Source organism: Oryctolagus cuniculus, chromosome 6 (assembly GCF_964237555.1).
Source record: "Oryctolagus cuniculus chromosome 6, mOryCun1.1, whole genome shotgun sequence".
In the NCBI taxonomy this organism is placed as follows: Eukaryota; Metazoa; Chordata; class Mammalia; order Lagomorpha; family Leporidae; genus Oryctolagus; species Oryctolagus cuniculus.
In genome coordinates this window covers 141131366-141154711 of record NC_091437.1, presented here as the reverse complement: position 1 = coordinate 141154711, position 23346 = coordinate 141131366, and the positions used below count along the sequence as shown (strand labels likewise).

Genomic DNA, 23346 nt, shown 5'->3' with positions numbered 1-23346 from the left:
CAGATTTGTAAATAGAGGCGGAGAATGTTTGTGTGTTTCTTCTATTTCTATTCATTAAAAAAAAAAACCCTCATTTTCTCAGTTAAGCCTGCATTCCATTTAGAGATGAATTTAGGATGTTTGTATTTCATTTGTGTATTGATTAATTAATTAATTATTCCACAAATACACGCTAGGACAGGCATTGTGTTTACAGGTATAAATAGTACTTACAGAGATAGTGTCCTCATGGCACTTAACGTTTAGTAGGGAAGACAAACCACCTAGTCTGTCATTATACAAGCGATGAGCATCACGCAATTGAAGTTCTGAGAACCAGGTTTCAACATAACAGCTGCAGAGCTGTGTGTGGTGCTTAGGGAAGGCTTCCTCGAGGAAGGAGCATTTAAACTGAGTCTTGATTATAAGTAGGACTTAGTTCAACAAAACCTTGGTGGCAAATATGTTCAAATATTACTTACAGTTTATTGGGTGCTTTCTTGTAATCATACTTCTAGGCATCCAAATAAAGAGCTTTATTTACTATTTTAAGTGCTTTTCCATATATACATTACATCTTCTAGTTTAAAAATCTAGTTACATTCTAAGATTTCAAAAAATCCGCTACATTTTCTTTCGAAGTTGTATGTAACTGCCAATGTGTGTATGGTTTTTTTAGTCACCAGAAATGAAGCCGTTCATGTCCAACAATAGGCTAATAATGTGAGATGTTAATTTGAAGGGCATTCTAATGTTCACAGTGCATCAAAATGTTCAGAAAACACTTACTTGAGATTTACACTGTTTAATTTATAAGGTTAGCCCTAGGAAAGACACAGTCCTGCAATCAAATATGTGTTCACACTTGCAATGAGTGTTTCTGGCTCCTCTGATGTTCACTGCATGTTAATTTATCTCTGGGGCTAGCAGACATCAGCTTCTGTCTGAGCTTTACTAGTGTGGACGTTAGAGTATGTGCATATTGTACACGTGTGTTAGTTAAGTGAAGCAAAAATTAGATAATCTTTTCTTTTTTTAAGGGGGCAGCTTTTTTTTGAAGAAATCCTCATGATTGTCTTTAATCATTAACAAATAAGCCAGGGTGTTTGCATGAGCACATGTGCATGTATGTGGGTGCACACACACACACACACACACACATTGTGATATATCTAGCTAGCAGATCCTTTGGACAGTAGACTCTTTGAGGAAGCTGAGGCCATAGCTTGGAACCCTATCCAGGACAATAGTGTTTTCACATGGCATTAGATAAACAAAGTAATCCTCCGAGAAATAAAAATATGAATGAAAATATTACAAAAGATAAATGAAATTATTCCCCAAGAGATAAAAGAATGATTAAAAATATAAAGTAATGAAAATGTGAATGAAAATTAGTTAATAATGTCAAAATTAGTTAATAATGTCAAGTAATGAAAATAAGCTCCATAGGAAGAGACTATTGTTTTATTGTTCACCATTGTACCTGTAAAACTTATCACAGTGTCAGAATGCTCCAGAAGTGCTCAGTGAATGTTTTAATGTAAGTGAAATCCCTGTGAGTTTTTGACTGCACAGTATTTGAGTAGGTTCAATCTCCAAGGTGAGTTGCATTTTAATCTTTCACCCTTCTGAGGGCCTGGGGTTTCATATTAAAGTATAGTTGTGTGCTCATTTGAAATTTATGTCAATATCTGAGCATTTTGTTATGTAAAAAAAAAAGAACAACACTGTCCCTGGGACATTAAGATACTCTTGTACGTGCTTTTAAATCCTGATGTGATTTGGCTCATCTGAGATCCTTTAAGATACTGAGTAGTTTGTCTCTAATCTGTTCCTGAGTTCTCAAAGGAATGTGTGATATTTGGAGTCTTACCACTTTAGGAGTCACAGTTCAGGAGTAGGAAGTACAAAGAAACCCTACTGAAAGTTACATGACAATGGAGGCCCCAGGGATGTGAAAGGAAGGAGTTATGTGGATGTTTAAAACTTGATCTGCTATCAAAGCATTCTTCCAAATGCTTTTTATTTTGAAGACAGAATAAAAGGACAAATTTATTTTATCACCATAGTATCTCTTTAGTTGTATTTATTTGTATTATTCATATTGGGAAATTTCTACCATAATTCTGTTATTGCTTTGAAATTTTCTAGGATTTTAGTGCTTTATATATAATACAGTATAGTAAAATTAGCATAAGCCAAGAACTTTACAGTATGTGGAATCATTTACTTATAAAACACTACAGGAGCCAGTGCCGTGGCTCACTTGGTTGATCTTCTGCCTACGGCGCCGGCATCCCATATGGGCGCCAGGTTCTAGTCCCAGTGGCTCCTCTTCCAGTCCAACTCTCTGTTATGGCCCGGGAGGGCAGTGGAGGATGGCCCAAGTGCTTGGGCCCCTGCACCCACATGGGAGACCTGGAGGAAGATCCTGGCTCCTGGCTTTGGATCCATGTAGCTCCGGCTGTAGCGGCCATTTGTGGGGTGAACCAATGGAAGGAAGACCCTTCTCTCTGTCTCTCTCCCTCTCACTGTCTAACTCTGTCTGTCAAATTGAAAAAAAAAAAAAAAAACACTACAGCTGAGAATCAAGAGAGTTGATCTAGAGTTCTGAGTGGAAAACCTCAGTATGGATTCTAATGATGGATGTTTTCCTTAAGAACTAGGTTTGGCGTAAATTGGATATAAACATTATCTAGTCATTAACTTTTCTTAGTGTCTCATATTTACTTATACTATCCTCTGACTGATATCATGACTTAAAATTATTATATCTCACTCATAAGTTTGTTTCTCACTGTGTATATTTTATTACTTATTAACTAATTGAATAGTACACTCATTCATTATTGACTCCCATTCTCATCAAAATTTTCATTGTTGTAGCTTATGTTTCTGGCTAAGTAGGAGAACTGTCTCCATTTACAGGCACTGCACTAGATAAAATCTACTCTGTAATGCCTTGCCTGACTTCCACAAATTAAGGGGAATTTCTGAAAACTTTTGTTCTTCCCTTTGTGAAGAGTGAGCTAATCCAAAACTAGAGAGAAGTGAAGAGTAAGCAAAGAATGTGAGGTTGCATTGAAGCAAATGCTGGTATTGATTCTGCAGTCATTAGGAGGCTAGGCCTGGAGTCACTGGTAGAGAGCCAGGGTTGGGTCAGGTGTTTCACTGTGAGCTGGGACCTCAAAGGGTTTCCACATTAATGCCTCCTCAGGCTTCTGGAAGAAGTAAACACAAAATATGTCTACAGAAAAGAATTCGAGTTTTTTAAAGATTTATTTATTTATTTATTTGAGAAGTAGGGTTATAGAGAGAGGGGAGGCGGAGAGATAGAGAGGTCTTCCATCCTCTGGGTCACTCCCCAAATGACTGCAACAGCCAGAGTGAGCCAATCCAAAGCCAGGAGCCAGGAGCTTCTTCCAGATCTGCCACATGGGTGCAGGGGCCCAAGCACCTGGGCCATCTTCCATTGCTTTTCTAGGCCACAGCATAGAACTGGATTGGAAGTGGAGCAGTTGGGATTCCAATGGTCATCCATATGGGATGCTGACATCACAGACAGAGGCTTAGACTACCATGCCACAGTGCCAGCCCCAGAATTCCAGTTTTTACCTCCAAGATATCCATGGGTTACAATAAATCTTACATGAGTTCACTATTACAGAAAGTCACCCAATAAACAGGAAAATAAACTGTCATATGTGAAATCAGCAGAAAATACAAATAATAGGTTTAGATACTCTAGAAGTTAGATACATGAATTTTGAGTTATAAAATAATGCATAGTAAATGTATTACTATGTAATAATAAATGTATTACACAATTGATGAAGCAACATGAAACTAAATTTCCAAATGAGCCACAAAAGAAGCACATAGCAGTTTTTAATTGAAAAATACAATTGTTAAAACTTGACTTGCATGGATAGACTTAAACTCAATTAGTAAATGCAATTCATTAAAAAGTGTAAATTCTGTCCCCAACCATTAGAGAATACACGTGGTTTTCAAGAAGATAGTGAGGCCGGTGCCACGGCTCAATAGGCTAATACTCCGCCTAGCGGCGCCGGCACACCAGGTTCTAGTCCTGGTCAGGGCACCGGATTCTGTCCCGGTTGCTCCTCTTCCAGGCCAGCTCTCTGCTGTGGCCCAGGAGTGCAGTGGAGGATGGCCCAAGTGCTTGGGCCCTGCACCCCATGGGAGACCAGGGAAGCACTTGGCTCCTGCCTTCGGATAGGCGCCGGCCGCAGTGCGCCGGCCGCGGCGGCCATTGGAGGGTGAACCAACGGCAAAAGGAAGACATCTCTCTCTCTCTCTCTCTCTTTCTTTGTCTCTCACTGTCCACTCTGCCTGTAAAAAAAAAAAAAAAAGATATTGACTAGTTATAAAAATGAACACTCCTTAAACTAAAAGGAAATCTGATTTCAGATTTTCAGTATCATACAGAAGATATCTTTGACTCAATGTGATTGTTAGACCACACTAACAAAAAGGTAATGATGAAGTATACACAAAACAAATGCTATCCAAATAATAACAAAAAATAAAAACACTTTATTAATCCAGGAAAACATAGACTTTAAGACAAAACATTATACTAAGGCCGGTAAAAGTTAGTACATAGAATTTTAGAAATAAATTTGGCAAATTATGGCAGTATCATATGTGTATTCCCAATGATTACATAATTTCATTATTCAGAAGAAAATCTTTTACTGGGGCTGGCATTTTGGCGTAATGGGTTAAGCTGCCAAACTCCCAAATGAGTGCCGGTTCGAATCCTGGCTGTTGCATTTTTCATCCAATTCCTTGCTAATGTCCCTAGAAAAGCAGGAAAAACGAAGCCCCTATATCCATGTGGCAACCCTGATGGAGTTCCAGGCTTCTGGTTTCTGTGTTATGGCCATTTGGGAAGTGAACCAGCAGATGGAAGATTCTCCCTGACTCTCCCTCTCTCTATATAACTTTGCCTTTCAAATAAATCTTAAAAAAAAAAAAAAAAAAGAAACCTCTTTGCATGGGTGTACTAGGAAACTTATGCAAAAGTGCTCCTGTTCACGTATTTTGAAAGAGTAAAACAACCAGAAAAAAAATTCAGAAATGAAAATAGCAAAAAACCTAACTGTTTTTCCACAAGAGATTAATTAAATGATTTTTATAGATTTTCATACAGTGGAATATTACTCAGTAGTGATTCAAATGAATGACAATTAACTTTAATAATGAAAAACAAAGATTTTGCAGCTAGAAATTTAAGTTCAGGGACCGGCGCCGTGGCTCATTTGGTTGATCCTCTGCCTGCGGCGCTGACATCCCATGTGGGCCCTGGGTTCTGGTCCTGGTTGCTCCTCTTCCAGTCCAGCTCTCTGCTGTGGCCCTGGAAGGCAGTGGAGGATGGCCCAGGTGCTAGGGTCCCTGCACCGGCATGGGAGACCAGGAGGGGGCATCTGGCTCCTGGCTTCAGATCCGTGCAGCGCCAGCCATGGCAGCCATTTGGGGAGTGAACCAACGGAGGGAAAACCTTTCTCTCTGTCTCTCTCTCTCACTGTCTGTAACTCTACCTGTCAAATAAAAAAAAAAAAAGAAATTTAAGTTCAAAAACATGGCAAGAAAGCTATATATATGTATATAATCGCATATATGCTATATAGATGTATTCCTTTAACATAAATATTATATTTTTCATCTTACATATAATCTCTCTATACGTATATAAAATATAGTTATCTAATAGCTAATTATGTATTTAGATAAAGTCATATTCTGTGATTTATGATTATGTTCCAGTTTTTGTGTGTGAACTTAGATATAATTTATGTATATGTGTATATATGTGCATATAAAAATATAGATATATAGAGTATGTGCACCATCAACTAATGTTAAAAATTTTAAACAATGAAGCATCAGTTCTCATCCATGTACAGGCTTAGTAAAAATCTGAATGAATGAATGAATGAATGCCCAATATCCATCATTACTAAAGAACTGCTTAAATAAATAATATTATTATCTACTTAGAAATATTGTGATGCTCTTTGTTAGTCAGAATGCAGAGAAAATGCGCACATTCTTGGTAGAGTGTGAGATGACAACCCTCTGTCCTTAATAGATTTATGAATGCATCTTTAAATTTTTAAACAGTGGTTGTACCTTTTAGACTTTAAGTATGTAAACGCAGGCTGAAAGAATTAACATTAAATGTAGTAGGTGGTCAAATTAAGAGAGCTACTGCTCAATCTCTGTCTTAAAAGAGCTCTGTCAGAGAGCTTGGACTGCATGTTCTGCTAATTCTGAAGAATAGATTTTTAGGATAAGCACTTAATTATCAGCACATCTGAAAATGCCAAGTACACAGTGCATTAGTACCGAGTTTCTAAAAGGATGAGGGCCATGAGGGTTGCATTTAGATTTGTGTATGTTCTGTGTCATGTTTTCTTAAACAACGCCTAATAAATCAGTTGCCTGTGTATCTCGAAGCAGACATCATATTTCAATTTGAAAATTCCTATTATGAGATAAAAAGCTACCAAGAATATTATAGTACACCAAAAAAAAAAAATCCTGGTGCCATTACCTTTATTTGTAGATAATTGATTAGGAACGTCATTACTAATGGCCTTGTGTAAGAGCAGTTATCAAGTCTTGGAACACATAAATTTTAGCCATGATTTGAATTTCATATTGGTTTGTATCAGTTATTTCCATGTCTTTTTTGCTTTCAGTTTTATGGGGAGACTCATCTTTCTGTTTTGAACAGTTTTTAGGGCATGTCTCTATTTTGAAAGTAAATTGTAAGTTGGAATTTTTCAGATATGACATTAGTTGTATTTTCTTCTACCACTGAAGTTGAAAACACTTCTTTCTTCCTAAGCCATTTTCTCCAAATGAGTAAATACTAAATAGTTTATTTCAGCATAAACATGCAGGAAAAGTATACTGAGCAGGATTTGCTTCATTCATAATATTTTTTTTCTTCCTTAAATTGTAGACTCCTCTTCTCTTATCCAGGTTTAAAAATTATATTCCCCACAGCTAAAGAACTGATTTGATTATCTATCTATAAATCAATTTTTGTCTTTCCCCGAGATACCCTCTTCTCTTTTTCTTTGAATATTATTTATTTTATATGCAAAGAATTAGATAGTTGAAATTGATTAGTAGATATTATTTTCTTTCTTTTTTTTTTTTTTTTTGACAGGCAGAGTTAGTGAGAGAGAGAGAGAGAGAGAGGTCTTCCCTCCGTTGGTTCACCCCCCAAATGGCTGCTATGGCCAGCTAGCTGCGCCAGTCCGAAGCCAGGAGCCAGGTGTTTCCTCCTGGTCTCCCATGCGGGTGCAGGACCCAAGCACTTGGGACATCCTCCACTGCCCTCCTGGGCCACAGCAGAGAGCTGGGCTGGAAGAGGAGCAACTGGGACATGACCGGCTCCCCAACTGGGACTAGAACCCAGTGTGCCAGCGCTGCAGGCGGAGGACTAGCCTAGTGAGCTGCGGCACCGGCCAGTATAAATTATTTTCTTGAAATATTACTATTAGGATAAACGACCACTGTGAATTGAATTATGGAAGGATTCAAAATAAGTGCTATTTTATGGCACATGAAAATTCTAAAAAAGTAGGATAAGGAATACAGCTTCTCTGCTCACAGAAATTCTCAGTAACTTTTATTAAGTATAGTTTGGTCTTATTTAGGAGTTTGATTTCATGTACCTGGAGAGGAAGGATGATTTAGCTATTTAATCAAAGTTTCTTTGATTTATCTCTCTATTGCCCAGAATTGTATGGGGCATATGGAGCTTCTATTTAAGTATGTCCCAAATAATGCATGAGGCATGCACTAAGATACTATTCACATATTATCTGAAATTCATATTTAACTGAATCTTGTCTTTTATCTGGCATCCTTTCACTAAAGACAGCTACAAAATAATGGTATTTTTCCCCGCCCTCAGGTGGTGGCGTGATAAGAATGTTTGCCATCCAGTTGGCAAGAGGTACAGAATTTAAATTAATGCCAAGCACTTATTTGTTGCATCTTTTAAATTAGTTTGGCTCAATGTAGCCAGAAGTGCTAGAAGTTTTTAAATAATGAAGAGTTTATTTAGAGTCCTCTCAAAATACACACTTTTCAAAGTAGCTGTGTACCACTTAGTATTCCTGTGCCATTTTATGAGGCTGTTTATTAAATCGAGTGTCCCGTTTACCTGCAGAGCTGTGGTTGTTGCTTATTAAACAGGTACTCATTGTCCATGTCTGGCTGTTCAGTGGTGAGAGGAGTCCAGAGACTGTGGGCTTTGGTCTTGATCTTAGGAGAATTATGATGTAACTGTAAGGTAAGACAGACACTAGATTTAAAAAAAAGGCAATGTGTAAAAGAAGTTTTAGAGTAACCATCCTTTGTACTTGGATTGAGATATTTTGGGAGTGTTTAAAGGTGAGGGGATGGTTACGGTCTTCAGCAGTGGAGGAAATAGTCGATGAATGTTTTTGAGGCCTTCGTGTTAATGCTGACAAAGTGCAGTCAGTAGGTTAGAGGAGAGCCTCCACCATGGGAGTTTCACAATGACTGAACTTTTATTCTTGAGAAGCCCTTCTACGCTCCTCTTACTCTTTGGAGGCAGAATGGCATTTTGGTAAAGTTCTTGTCAGTTACTGAGGGAAGGATGCGTATCAGAAAACATTCTCAAGTGTTTAGGAGTCATCTAGAACAAGCTAGTAATGTCACGTTAACTAGCAAAATATGTGAAACCATAACTGTGGCCACCAGCAAGAATACTCTGTCTTGCCCTCAATCGTATTTTTGTGTGAATTGACCTCTTGCTTTAGCTTCTTCAGCTTCAAGATGAGGATGAGAATGCAGATTGTGTGTGATCATTGTGGCTAACTCATATAAATGGCTTATCCTGAAAGAATATTGAGAGAGAATCCCCAAACAATAAAATAAAAAAAGCGAATTGGTTTGGGATTACTTTGACAATTTCATATTTGTAGTTATAATTTGTCAAGCTGATAATATAGACTCTCAGAAGTGGGTGATATTTGTATGTGCTTGAAGAGGGAAATGATGTTGCCCATCATAAAAAATTCATTTGAGAAGGTTCTGTAAAGTGCTGAGTATATATAATACTGATAGCTCATTGCAGGCTAACACATACCAATGTTGAAGTTATTTCTGGCCATGGCTGAATTATTCTTTCTACTCAAGGCGTGATCTAAGGAGGAACAACATCAACATTATCTGGTTCTTACAAGAAATGCAGAATATCAGCTCTCATGCCAGACTTTTGAATTCAGAATAAGAATTTTAACAAGACCCTCAGGTGACTCCTCTGTGTGTTTAGTTTGAAAAGCACTGTTCTTTGTGTTAATATACTGTATAGAGAAATAATGTTGTCTGCCATTTATTTTAGAACTGATATTTGTAAGGAGCAAGGAGTTCTCCAGGCAGACTGCCTTTTCTGGCTCACCTAGTGGCGTCCGATGGCTCGAACGATCGGGCAGTTACCAGTTTACCCCTTAACTGTCCAATTTCAGCCTTTTCATTAATAGTAGTCCTATCCAGAATCTTGAAATTCTGATTGACAAAGATAATAATGGCTTTACCTGTGTTTCACTAAAATCTAGGGAGGTAGGAAGAGGTGTCTTGGGAGCTATTCATTGTTTAGAATCATGACATATCTAGTATTGTGGTTTAAAGATAGATGCAGGTTCCTGCGTTGCTGTCACTTGAGGACCTTGTTAAAAATTTAGCATCTTGGGTGATGCCCAGAACATTCTGATTCAGAAAGACAAGGAGGCTTTGGAATCTATATTGCTAAGAAACTCCTCACATTGCAATGCTGCACAACCTGTTTTGCAAACCATTGCTGTTATGGGGAATTTCACTTATTTTTGCATGAAGTTAAAAATTTAGGCCACAGAGGAAAGAAAAACAGAGCAAAGATCTGATCTGGAATTTATAAGTACTGTCTTCTTGATGTGATATAAATTAGATGGACTAGGTGCTATTTTCCATTTCGCCTTCTGTAAAGTGGGGCCTTAGACTTCAGTAGCATATGAGATCACATAGGTGTTTGGGCTTTGAATTCTCAAAAAATTTTTTTTAAAAGGTGATTGAATTGAAGTTGTTTTCACAACCCCCTTTTAATATCCTTCCTGTTAAATTGTGTTTTTCTTTTCAATGTGAAACTGAGTTCTTGCTGAAAACTTACCTCTGCAATTTCTGTCTCCTTTTTGCTTGATACTCACCTCCCTGTTTTCTGTATTTCGATGATTTTCCAGCACCTACGTTACAGATGTGCTTGCCTGGGAACATGGGATCAAGAGCTCCTCTGTGGGACAGATCTGAGCAGCTCTTGCTGAGACCTGTCAGCAAGGAGTCAGGGAGTTGTCCACCAGAACAGTAACATCAAGTTAGAAAGCCTAGACATTCCTGATAGCTGTCTTAGGGGGTGATACTTTGTTCTGAACTAATTTCTTGATAAGAATGGAGGATTTAGTATACTTTGGAAGAAGTATGAGTAATGGGTAAAGGTTGGACACATTCCTCTTTAGTTGGTGAAGGGAAGTGGCTCAAGACGACTTCTAGATTGCAGAATGAGTTTACATAGAAGTTACCTAATCATAACTACTTAGACATGTTACTAGATATTTTCAAAACTGCTTTTACTAAATACACTCAGGAGACACCCCCCACCTCCCTAGGCTTTATAATAAAACACATGTAATGCTGTTATTATTTTTGTCCCTCAGTTTCTTAAGAGTCTGGATCTGACCACTGTCAGGGAGAAGACAGTAGAGCTCAACAACTAAGCAGTAAACTGCTCCACTGCTTGGTTTGTCAGCTCGTTGGATACCATGAGGTGACACGGTGAAGGCACGGAATGTATTCTGTTTGCAATAGCCTCAAGAACAGAATCTTCTAGAAAATAGCTTGGTTTTAAGAATGATATTTGTCACGATTGACGCCCACGGGGGAATGGAAAAGAACGATACAAAAAATTTAAGTGTTGATACCAAGAGTTTGAACCCTCTTGCCGAAAGAGCAGGTTTCTATGGAACAGAGGGACTTTGTTTAATTTTAGAATTTGTACAGGTTAACTCTTTATTTACATGCCTACTATTAGTGTTATTTACTTGCTATTCACAAAAACCATTTCAAAACACATTATTGCTTTCGTTTTGTAGATAAAGAAACTGAGTTAATGCAGTAATTTGAGGAGGCACATACATTTTTAAATACAGAGACGATCTGGAAACTCATAGAGTCTGGCTTGAGACTATACTCTTATATGGGCTAAATTGTGTCTTCAGAAGGGGGCTGATGTCTGGCCTTTATAAATAATTTTCCCATGTGTTGTTCTAGAGTTTTGTGTTTCTCCTCTTCTGTGTTCATACTTCCTGTTTCTCATTGCCCTAATATTTACAGTCTTTATTTCTTGAACTAGTATGGCCATCAGTCTTTGGGAGTTTTACATGAGAGCCACCAGTTTTAGAGGAGACAATGGCAATAGTGTTAATTTGTTCCCCCTTGGATATTCCAAGCAGCATTCTCACATGAGGAGGACCCACAGACTGTGCCAAGGAGGGCAATGAGTTCATTAGGCCTGTCTGAAGGTGAAAGTTCATCAAAACTTGCTAATATGTGTTCTGAAATTGGTTTGTTGTTTTGAATTTACATGACTCAATAGATTATGCAGAGTATCTTTATTAGGGTTTTTCCTGAGTTATGCTTTGATGTTAACTGCTATGATAAATGTATTCTTGTCTTTTTTGGAACTATTTTGGATTCCTGGCTTCTTGTATTTGGGTCATGTCTACTGTCCTTGGCACCCTCAATCCTGCCTTTGATGTTTCTGGTCTTGACATTGGTGGCAAGATTCCTACTCTTGTTCATAGACATGCCTGCCTTAGGGATTAAACTACTTACTTTGAGAAAATTAGTTTGAATATTGTATTTTTTGGCCAGTCAACAAATTGCTTATCATTTGTATCTTAAATAATGAAGAAAAATAGAATATGGAAAGCAATCTATGAAAAGTTAAACTAAATATCCACAGTATTCATTAAAAGTATTCTGTACAAATACTTGTTGTGATTTCTGTTGCTTTTGAATTTTGCTTCTGTAACATAGAAACATCTTTTGGAATTTGAACTATCAGACATGTCTCCTAAGGGAATGAAGTTAATACCGAAACTATCACAGATCTAATGTCATTAAAACATGGGTTTGACCATGATCCACCCCTGCTGATGGCTTTCCTTAACCTTTGAAGATATCCACTCTAGTTCCAAAAGGCCCACAAAATTTGAATGGCCCTTCTAGCTTGTTGATTGACATTCTTCCTCTTTAGCCACAGCGGTCTCTCTTCAGTATCTCAGACTTGCCAGAATGTACTTCCTTCTCGCTGCTTCCTCCTCCAGCACACATAATTCCTTTACATTCTTTGGTTTCATGTATCTCCCTCAGAATGTTCTTCCTGACTGCCCTCAGAGCCCTCCTTACCCCCATGACCATCTGTGAATTTTCTTCTTAGTACATGGAGCTCTTTTATACATTCATTCATAATGTTATGAGTAGCTTGCCATTCCTGACTAGACTCGACTCACCAGGTAGGCTAAGTCTGTGTATCTTTCAGTTACCAATGTGTACCAGGTATCTGGCAAAGTTAATATTTTGACAGTGTTTCTCCTGGTTTTACATGTACAGTACCATGCACTCACACCTTGGGAATGACCATATCCATATCCAAGCAGCTGTCTTGATGTTTGATATTCAACAGATATTCAGTTTGTTCAATGCCTATAAGTACTTATAGATACAGGATTTGTTTAGAAAACCATTGGATTTTTAATACATTTTCTTTTCTAGATTGTGTAGATTAGTCATCTTTTACTGATTAAACATATTTAAACCTGATGATACAAAATAACATTGTGATTAATTTGATAGTTTATTTTAATGTATGGAAAAGCTGTACAGAGCACTTCAGCATTAGAAATGTAACTGTATTAATAGCAAAGAAACCCCTCAATTTGGTTTAGATAAACTGAAAGTGAGAAGTGCCTTGGTGGAATCAGGTGTAAAAACATGAATATCAAGTTAACTAATACAGAATTGATAATGAGCCACCAACATAAAATTAAATGGAGCAGATCATCCAATGATGATGCCAACCAGTTTGAGTGCTGATCAGCTGGAGTGTGTGCACACAAGCGTGTATCTATATGTGTGTGTGTGTGTTCCTACTACTGTAACAAAAGGAGCTTTATATTCTTACATAGAATGGAAAATGTCAGTTAATTACATTCCAACTTCTGGTTATTAAGAATATTATATTTCGTTCTACCTATACTACATTGCATGAGATAAAATTCAGGCGCTTAAAGACTAATTAAGAACAGCAACAAAAGGCAAGTCTTCCAAGCGCTGGATTTCCAATGCCTGTTTTCTTCTTCTCCAGGAGAGCACACAGCTGCTACAAATGCCGTCAGTGCAGCTTCACAGCTGCGGATACTCAGTCACTACTGGAGCACTTCAACACTGTTCACTGCCAGGAACAGGACATCACTACAGCCAACGGCGAAGAGGATGGGCATGTCGTGTCCACCATCAAGGAGGAGCCCAAAATTGACCTCAAGGTCTACAGTCTGCTAAACCCAGACTCTAAAATGGGAGAGCCAGTTTCCGAGAGTATAGTGAAGAGGGAGAAACTGGATGAGAAGGAAGGGCTCAAAGAGAAAGTTTGGACTGAGAGTTCAAGTGATGACCTCCGCAGTGTGACTTGGAGAGGGGCAGACATCCTGCGAGGCAGTCCGTCATACACGCAAGCAAGCCTGGGGCTTCTGACGCCCGTGTCTGGCACCCAAGAGCAGACAAAGACTCTGAGGGATAGCCCCAATGTGGAAGCTGCCCATCTGGCGCGACCTATTTATGGCTTGGCTGTGGAGACCAAGGGATTCCTGCAGGGGGTGCCAGCTGGCGGAGAGAAGTCGGGGGCCCTCACCCAGCAGTATCCTGCATCCGGAGAAAACAAGTCCAAGGATGAATCCCAGTCCCTGTTACGGGTAGGAAGGTTTAATTTTTAAATCACTCATTTACTTTGAAGGGAAAATGCGGGGAAGACACAATTCTCTATGGGTGGTGTTATGTATTATGAAGGGAATTACTGATGTGCATCAGTGCAGGGACTTAACGCTGAGAAGGCCACCGTGACAGAGAGTTGCTGCTGTGTGCTGTCCGTGTGCTGGAGTCAGTGGTGGGTAGACACTTGTTTGTCTTTCCTCTTCGCTCAGGTTCAGTGTTGGTTAATCATTCCTGGTGATTATGCAAAACAACAAAGCTGCAGTTGGAGAAGGGGGGTTTAGAATCCCAGAAGAATGCACATCTGTCACACTGAAATAACTAAATGACTTTTAAATTTTAAGGTGGTGTGACACAGTATATGCTTAATAAGGAAGTTAACAGAGAATTAAATCACTGAGAATGTAAAGTCCCGGGTGAGAGGTTAATACAGAAACGCAGTGTTCTTTTTTAAACCCACACACAGTATGATTATGTATTAATGACAATGCTTGTTGTTTAGTTGCCAAGAGAGGGGGGAAAATGAGAAAAACCTAAACGTGCATGGTATGAAGAGCATCAGATAATATGATGCATTTTATAGCATCAGAATCCTTGAAAGAGAGACACACACATAGTCCCGTGTGCAAACAGCTCAGTAGACCCATCATTGTCAAGAAATATTTCAGCCTTTGAAGATTCACGAACACACAATAAGTGATGTTAGCTTTTTGCCCAAGGCATTACCGCATTTGACATTTCACCTTATCACTGATCAGATTTTGCGATTTCTGCGTGAATTTGGAGCTCTGTTTGCATACAGAAGGTCCATCAGAAAGTAACTAACTTTTACCAAAGACGCAGCTAGGAAAAGGAGTTCAGACTGCCTGGTGCTTTGACCTCTGGGCCAGAGACCACCAAGGCCTCTCCCAGAAAAAGTACTGTTGCTAAGGTCTGCTTGGCTGCACTGCCCTCATTTCCTGCAGATCCTCTGAAGCCTGTCTGTGCTTCTCAGGTATTCTCCAGCGGAGCTGAGAGGTACCCCTTACAGGTGCACAGTTAATTACAAAAGCTGTTCCCATTCCCATCTGTGGTCGTGCCCTGCAGCTAAGAGAAGGGCTGGAATACAGAAGAGGGGGTGCCCCTGCACACGGAGAAACAAAGACTCCTTCCTGCAGGGAGGATGCAAGCTTATTATAAGCGAGTTTGGAAAGAAGAGAAATTGTCCCTGTGTCCTTCAATAGGGACACAACCCAAGGAGCGTGCTTCACATAAATAGAGAGGGAGCTGCCTTTTGTCACTGCACACACTCCCACTTCCTTCACATGCCAGCGCTCCTCCAACCTCAAGCCTCTGGTCCTAAGGCAGGATATGAACTGTCCTAGGAATTGTTCACGTCATATTACGGGTTGAGAGTGCGCAGCACCTGGATGCCTCCATCTGCATCCCTGTTGTCCTCCTGCCTGCTTTTTCTGTTTCAAGTTCTTTTTAACCCATGACTTCTTCATTTGATACCAGAGCGTTTGAGTGTTTCTGGAATATTACCTTTTCTGCCACCTTTTGTATGTTCTGTGAGTTTAGAAGGATAAATAATTGATAAGGCAGGTAGACTAAAAAACCTGAGAGAGGCAATTAATGTTTTTGGAGCAGATTAGGGATGAGTATTTTTTTTAATTGTTTTTCTTGATTCCTTCACTTCCTCAATTTCCTGACTTCAAGTTTCTATTGCACCGTTTCAACTGCGTTTTCGGTTCCTCCACATCAGTTGTGCCAAAGTAGGCAATCTTTAGCAACAGACTGTTTAGCCATGTTCTAGTCAACAGCCAAATACCCAACCCTGTGATTTGTGATCGTTAAAGATTGTTATCTACAAAACTTTAGAGAACTGTGAAAATTACCTTATATAATAAATAAAGGTTTATTGAAATCATACATAGATATGCACAAACAGGGATACAGATATATTCTAAAAAGAGCCTTGAGTCACTTCTCTGTGATTTTAGGCAAATTTGATTTTTTTTAAGTCCACATTTTATATCGGAGGAAATTACCAATTTTATTGGGCATTTAGAATACAAAACCCAGTTGTCGTATTTGTTAAAGGCAAAAAGCAAGGTACTTTAATTTTGTAGTTCTAAAGGTCTGCTTATTTGAAAGAATATCCTATAATAATGTATAAATATGTGGTGAAATATAGAGATATAGCATACATGGCTTGAATGAAAATTGATTTTTCTATATGAATATATAACTGGAAAATGGAATATTCCTATTTGAGTTTAGATGATAGAATGAAACTTGAAGTTGACTATCTTGCTGCATGACATGTTTATTTATTAATTGTAAACCATTTAAGAAATTGTAAATATCGGCTTTTTTTTAAGTATTAGCTTTTAAAAGTTGATTTTTTATTAGTGCACTTAACATGGCATTCATAGAGCAAGTATTCTAATAAATACAATTATACAGGGGCTAGTGCTGTGGTGTAGTAGGTTACGCCTCTGCCTGTGTACCGGCATCCCTTATGGGTGCCGGTTGGTGTCCCGGCTGCTCCTCTTCAAATCCAGGTCTCTGCTTATAACCTGGGAAAGCAGTGGAGGATGACTCAATGGCTTGAGCACCTGCACCCATGTGGGAGACCTAGAAGAAGCTCCTGGCTCCTGGCTTTGGATCAGCCTTGCTCCAGCCATTGCAACCATTTGGGGAATGAAAAAGCACTTGGAAGACCTTTCTCTCTCTTTCCCTCTCTGTCTCGCAAATCAATAAATAATTAAAAAAATACATTTATAGATAGATGTCTGATACTAAGAGTAAAAACTTGACAATCATCGTTAAATACTATAGAAAATGGTATCAAGAATGAAGTATGGAAAATTCATCCAACAAAAATATTGATTTAAAATTGCTCAAAGCTATGATGATAAATAATAGAAACGTTTTCTGGAGTAGGCAGAATATCGTAAGCAGATATTATATTGTTGCTTCCAGAATACTAGGCTTTCGGATACATTTTTTTTTTACTGGTTTTAGAAATGAAGTATGCTTCGAAGTAAGGAAGGAAGTGAAAGAATCACAAAAACTAAAATTTCAACATGTTCTCCTCATTAGAATTGGTAATTCTCTCTTTCTCTCTCTCTCCTCTCCATCTCTTTCTTTCTCACTTATTTATCTGAAAGGCAAAGCAGCACGAGGAAGGTAGGGTTGGTAGGAGAGAAAGAAGGAGAGAGACAGGGAGAGAAAGGGAGGGCAGAGAGAGAGAGAGAGAGAGAGAGAGAGAAAGATAGATCTTTCATCTTGCGTCATCCGCTGGTTTATTCTCCAGACGGCTACAATAATCAGGTCTGGGCCAGAATTACATCCTGGTCTCTCATAGAAGTGCCAGTTGCCCAGGATTTTGGGCCACCTTCTGCTGCCTCTCCAGGCACATTAGCAAGAAGCTGGATCAGAAGCAGAGAAGAGGGGCTGGCGCCGTGGCTCACTTGGCTAATCCTCCAACTGTGGCGCGGGAATCCCTATGGGCGCCGGGTTCTAGTTCCGGCTGCTCCTCTTCCAGTCCAGCTCTCTGCTGTGGCCCAGGAGTGCAGTGGAGGATGGCCCAAGTGCTTGGGCGCCTGCACCCACATGGGAGACCAGAAGGAAGCACCTGGCTCCTGGCTTTGGATTGCCATAGTTCCGGCCGTAGCGGCCATTTGGGAGGTGAACCAACGGAGGGAAGACTTCCTCTCTGTTTCTCTCTCTCACTAACTCTATCTGTCAAAAAAAAAAAAAAAAAAAAAAAAAAAAAAAAAAAAAAAAAAAAAAAAGAAGAAGAAGAAGCAGAGAAGGCAAAGCTCCAGCAACAATCAGATATTGGATGCAGGTGTCTCAAGCAGCAACTTAACCCACTTTGTCACATCCCTCTCCCTATTTTTGTCTCTGCTTGGATCAATTTTTTTTTCCATTTTTGGCTTTTAGTTTTTTTATTCATATCTAAATGTTTATATATATTTTCATGAAATGAATGTCTTCATATTTTCCCTTTGCTATTAGTATTAAGTTGATCTTGTTAGAAGAATTTTTTTTTAAAAAATACTTATTTAATTTAAAAGGTAGAGGTACAGAAGTACAGACAAAGATCTCCCATGATCTCCCATTCGTGGGTTCACTCCTTAAATACCTGCAACAGCTCAGGATGAAGCCTGGAGCTGCAGACTCAATCCAGGTCTCCCATGTAGGTAGCAGGGTCCTGTGTGAACCATCACTGCTTCCTCCTTGGGCAGGAACCTGGAGTTAGAAACCCAGCCAGGAGTCAAATGCAGACATTCCAGTATGGGGGTGAGCATTCCTAGCAGTATCGTAACCTTTACACCAAATGACCACCCCTGTTGTAGTAAGTTTTGTCTCACTCATAGGCCACCTGAGCTGACCATGGTGCTTTTTTTTTTTTTAACATATATTTTATGTATTTGAGAGTTAGAATTACAAAGACAGGGAAAAACAAGAGTTTTCCATCTGCTGGTTCACTCCGCAAAAGGCTGCAACAGCCAGAGCGAGGCTGATCTGAAGCCCCAAGCCAGGAGCTTCTTCTGGGTTTCCCACATGAGTGCCAGGGCCCACGCACTTGGGCATCTTCTAGGGCATCCCCAGGCCATAAGCAGAGAGTTGGATCAGAAGAGGAGCAGCCAGGAAATGAACCAGCACCCACATAGGATGCCATTGCTACAGGTGGAGGCTTAACCTACTACACCACAGCGCTGGACCAACCAAAGTGCTTCAAGTACGAAAAAGGCACAGAAGTATGAGCTTTATTTTAGAAATTTCTCTATGAAAATCAGAGTTTTTTTTGCAATTACCTATGTTGTATTTCTATAAAATCATTGATGTTTACTTTTATGAATAGGAAGAAACATTAAAGCTTTTAGAATTTTTGGTAAAAATACTCTAAGCTTATATGAAAACTTAAATTTATACTTTTTTTGTTTTAAAGATTTTATTTATTTATTTGAGAGGTAGAGCTGCAGACAGAGGGAGAGACAGAGAGAGACAGAAAGCTCTTCCACCTGCTGGTTCACTCCCTCATATGGCTGCAACAGCCAGAACCGAGCCAATCTGAAGCCAGAAGCCATGGAGCTTCTTCTGGGCCTCCCATATAGGTGAAGGGGTCCAGACACTTGGACCATCTTCTACTGCTTTCCAAGGCCATAGGTAGAGACCTGGATCAGAAGAGGAGCAACCAGGACATGAACCAGCACCCATATGGGATGCCAGTTCTACAGGCAGAGGCTTAACCGACTACGCCACAGCGCCAGCTCCAAATCTGTACTCTTTTAAGGCTTGTACAGTAGTTGTTACAGAACATGAATGGGTTCCTGAAAATGGTCACTGAACTTTAATATTTTAAAAACCCAGTGTTTTTATTAAAGTTTGGTTCTGTCAAGAGATTAACGTATTTAACAGTGTGTGGTAAAAGTCAATATGTTTTAATCTATTCTAGCATCAATATATTGATATTTTTTCTTATTTTAAACCAAATAGTATACAGTAGTCAGGATTCATGTGCAGTTGTATCACCTTTTCAATCAATTTCTTCTGTATGTAGATTTACACAATGGCACTAATTTATTTATTTAAATAAAATCTTAGGCAGATGTAACCATATTAGTCTTATTATTTCCTGGATAAAAAATTCTGGATTTTATTCTCATAATGGAATATTTAAGTTGGATTTTATAATTCAGAAACCTTTGTCTTTTATCTAGTGTCTGTTTTAAAAGGGACAAAATAATCATCAATTTTCACAAAGGGTTTGCCAGTATCAAATGGGTTTTTCATTCTGTTAATAAAGCACAGAAGTATAATTAGGTTTACTGGGTCTATCTGTAGCTGGAAGTTAATGGCAAATGAACATTTAAGTAAACTCCTCTGCTTCATTTGTGGAAATAGAATGGTCAGATAACTTGGGCCGAAACACTGTCATTATTAGATCACTTGGTGTGCATACTCCTAGGGAATAGATAAATCTCTCTGAGATCGGTTCTGGTTTTCAGTGTAAATTTATTTAGGGAAGTTAGCAGGGTTACCATTGACAGTTTGCAACACAGTTTCAGAGGAGATGTTCAGCCATGGTCCTGTGGGAATTGAGTTCCAAGTTGAGCCACTGACTGTCAATGGGAGGTCTCCCAGGATCTCTATTCTTGGGTCTCTCAGAAAGGCTCATGCTGCCTGGAGTCCTCAAAGGGTATTGTGCAGCCTTGTTAATTACTGTTTGTCAGCCCGTTGGAGATCCTCAGATGCAGAGGGCTAGATAAGGGAAAGTAGTCTGATCATTTGTGCATTTTGTAAATGTGATACCAGGACACTACAAAACAGATGTTATTTCTGCCTTTCTTTAGCAGTGTTCAATTTATAGTTTAAAGATTGTTGATACCGGCGAGTCTATTGAGATGCAAAAATGTTCTTTTGGGGACAGTCCATTGGCAGCCAAACAGACATTCAAACAAGCAACAATGCTGAATGCCTTTACAACCACTGACAGAAGACTGCAGGAACTTTTTGTGACTAAAGATGATCTCAAGTGAAAAGTGATATTTATTGTTTGGCTATATATTTAACGAAAATGGGAGCAGAATTTCAGTTGTTATATGAGTAGTATTGTCTTAACCTAAGTTTATGTACATAACCATTTTCCTGACCTCAGCTGCACTTTTTCACACGTGCATATGCCAAACGCCAAAGAGAATGCATGGTATCAGAAAAATGGACCAGTCCTTACCCCTGTAATCACTGCCTATGACACAGTGATTCTTAGGCTGTGCTGATCAAGTTTTTCATAAGGTAGCAATTATTATTTTATTTGCCTGAGAAACAAACTATTAAAATCTATTTATAATGTCCAGAGATTACCACTCTTTGTAGCTCTCTGTGCGTCTTCTGTAGACTCTTTTTCTGATGCTGTTTCAGGAAAAGAATGATCTAAACTCAAAATATACTTTAATTTTTATGGTAAAAATACAATCTATGCTTTGAGTTAGTTATGTGTAATAATGAGCTGTGACTGTTTTAATTATTTTATTCAAATAAAATTTAGGTAGCTTTTGTTCTTTATTGTACATTGATAGACCATTTTTGACAGTCGAAAACAACCATAGCTGATTGGACACACATTGCTTTGACTAATGAGATTTTCTAGTAATATAATTTCATTTTTTATCAAATCAGCTCTATTGGCCCAAGTGTTTTTTAAAAGCCCTTAAAGAAAGACTGTTTTATAACCTAGGCTCTTTGTGAGGACTGGCCTAGTTCTGCAGCTCCAGGTTTCTGAGACAGAGGAAGCAGATTTATCTTAGTGTATTGGGCTGTAGGTTTGTAGTGACTGAAATGGTAGCCTTGGCACAGTATCTGGTAATTATTTCCTGTGTAACTATCTTTTGCTTGGCTTCTTCTGTTGTCACAGAGCATGAGTCAGGAGATAACAGGCCCCCTACAAAGGAACCCATTGTTGAACATTTTTAGATGTTGGAAGGGAAGAGTATACAGAAGATAACCCAAGTTTTGGGAGCACAGGTGCAGAATAATTCAAAAGTTTGTCAGCTGTAAGATCCATAGTCTTGTTGAGAATCCCGTATTTTCTGGCAGGGCCCAGTCAAATATATGAAGTTAACAGATGCACTGATTACCTATAATGCCACGAAATTTTTTATCTTGGATTTTTGTGGATTTTGATATTTGTTCCAACCAAAAACTTAAATATTGTCACCATTGTCATATTATTTCATTGTCCATTCCCTTAGACTCTGTTTGAGACCTCCATTAGGTATTTAGGCAAGGTCATTGATTACTAGACTGAGCTACCAGTTAAGAAAGTTTGGCAGTGGGAGATGGTAATGCAGCAGGTTAAGCTGTAGCTTGGGATGCATCCCACATCAGAGTACCTGGGATCAAGTCCCACCTCCACTGCTGATCACTCTAGCTTCCTGCTAATACTCCCGTGAGAGGCAGCAAATGATGGCACAAGTACTTGGTTTCCCCGCCCACCCATGTGGGAGACCTAGATGGAATTCCTGTTTCCTGGCTTCAGCCTAACTCAACCTGGTTATTGTGGGCATTTGGGAAGTGAGTCAGATGGAAGATATCTCTCTGCATTTGTCTCCAGTCTTCCACATAAATATAAATAAATAAATTTAAAATATTTTTTTAAAAAGTTTGGTAAACTGGAGACTACTGCTTTTAGTTGTATAGTTAAAGAGGCTGAATGCATCAGTGAAATTTGAAGAACTTCTTTTGTAAGAGTAAAGTCATTCATACATGTTTGTAATTAACTATAATTTACAAATAAAATAAAACCTGGAATATGACTATAGGTTTGGGAAAATCCATAGTACTTTATCTCATGGTGTGTTTTGTTTATGATGCTGTCAGTAGATGGGAGTGAGGAAAAGGAATCTTGGTTTACTTTTTTTTTTTTTTTTCCTGACAGGATATTTGTGTTGAATTGAGTGCTTGTCATTGTTATTCATATCACAATGATAAAATACCTCTCAAATGTCACAAATGTCATTTTACATGTTAACTTGCCTATTTAAAATGTGTATCTCAATTTTTAAGATTTTATTTGGACATGTTAGTTAGGAAAGGGATAAACCATTTCATATCAAGGAAATTTGACCTGCCTGTAATCCCATGATCAGTCAGAAAATGCTAAGAATTTATCAATGTATTTATAAAGGCAAAATATAATTGGTAATTTTGCTAACACTTTAAAAAATGACTTAGTGACTGTGTGTCAAACTTTGAGATTATGAAAACAAATGGAAATATTTTTAAAATAGATTTTGGTAAAACAATATTTTGTGTGGAAAAAGTGTTAGTGCCTGAGTATTACATTTACTTTAAACTTTCATATTCAGGACTTATGCTAGACTATGAAAAATATTCTTAGTAGGCAAAACACCCATAAAATAATCTCTTCTCAGGGATTTAACTTTTTGAGTTTAGGTTGCTAAGAAATATATTGGATAGCACAAGAATACCTCATAGGTATGTAATTTGAATTCGCAATAAGGAAGACAAAAACCTGGTGAAATACTTTAAAATAGTTGCACAAAAAAGCAATCAGCAACAAAATATTTGGTAAAAATAGATTGGCATTTATAATTTATTGCCAAGTGTTTTAGCATTTCAAATCCTAGGATTAAAAGTTTACTGCATTTCCATGAATTTGTTACCGGATTAACTCCTTTCATCCCCACCCAAACTCTTGGAAGTCAAAACTGTTATTATCCCTTTTATTTTGATGAGAAAACTGAGGCAGAGATTAAG

The 23346-nt window shown here is 38.5% G+C and overlaps 1 protein-coding gene across 7 annotated transcripts in view; it reads left to right on the top strand.

Moving 5' to 3' along the window:
- TRPS1 (transcriptional repressor GATA binding 1) overlaps nt 1-23346 on the top strand; it is a 269366-nt gene that overhangs the window by 68596 nt on the left and 177424 nt on the right. For all 7 annotated transcript variants that reach the window (XM_051843996.2, XM_051843995.2, XM_070075419.1 and 4 more), the window contains one exon: nt 13451-14054. In XM_051843996.2, coding sequence (XP_051699956.1) covers nt 13451-14054 — 604 coding nt within the window. The remainder of the gene's footprint in view (nt 1-13450; nt 14055-23346) is intronic.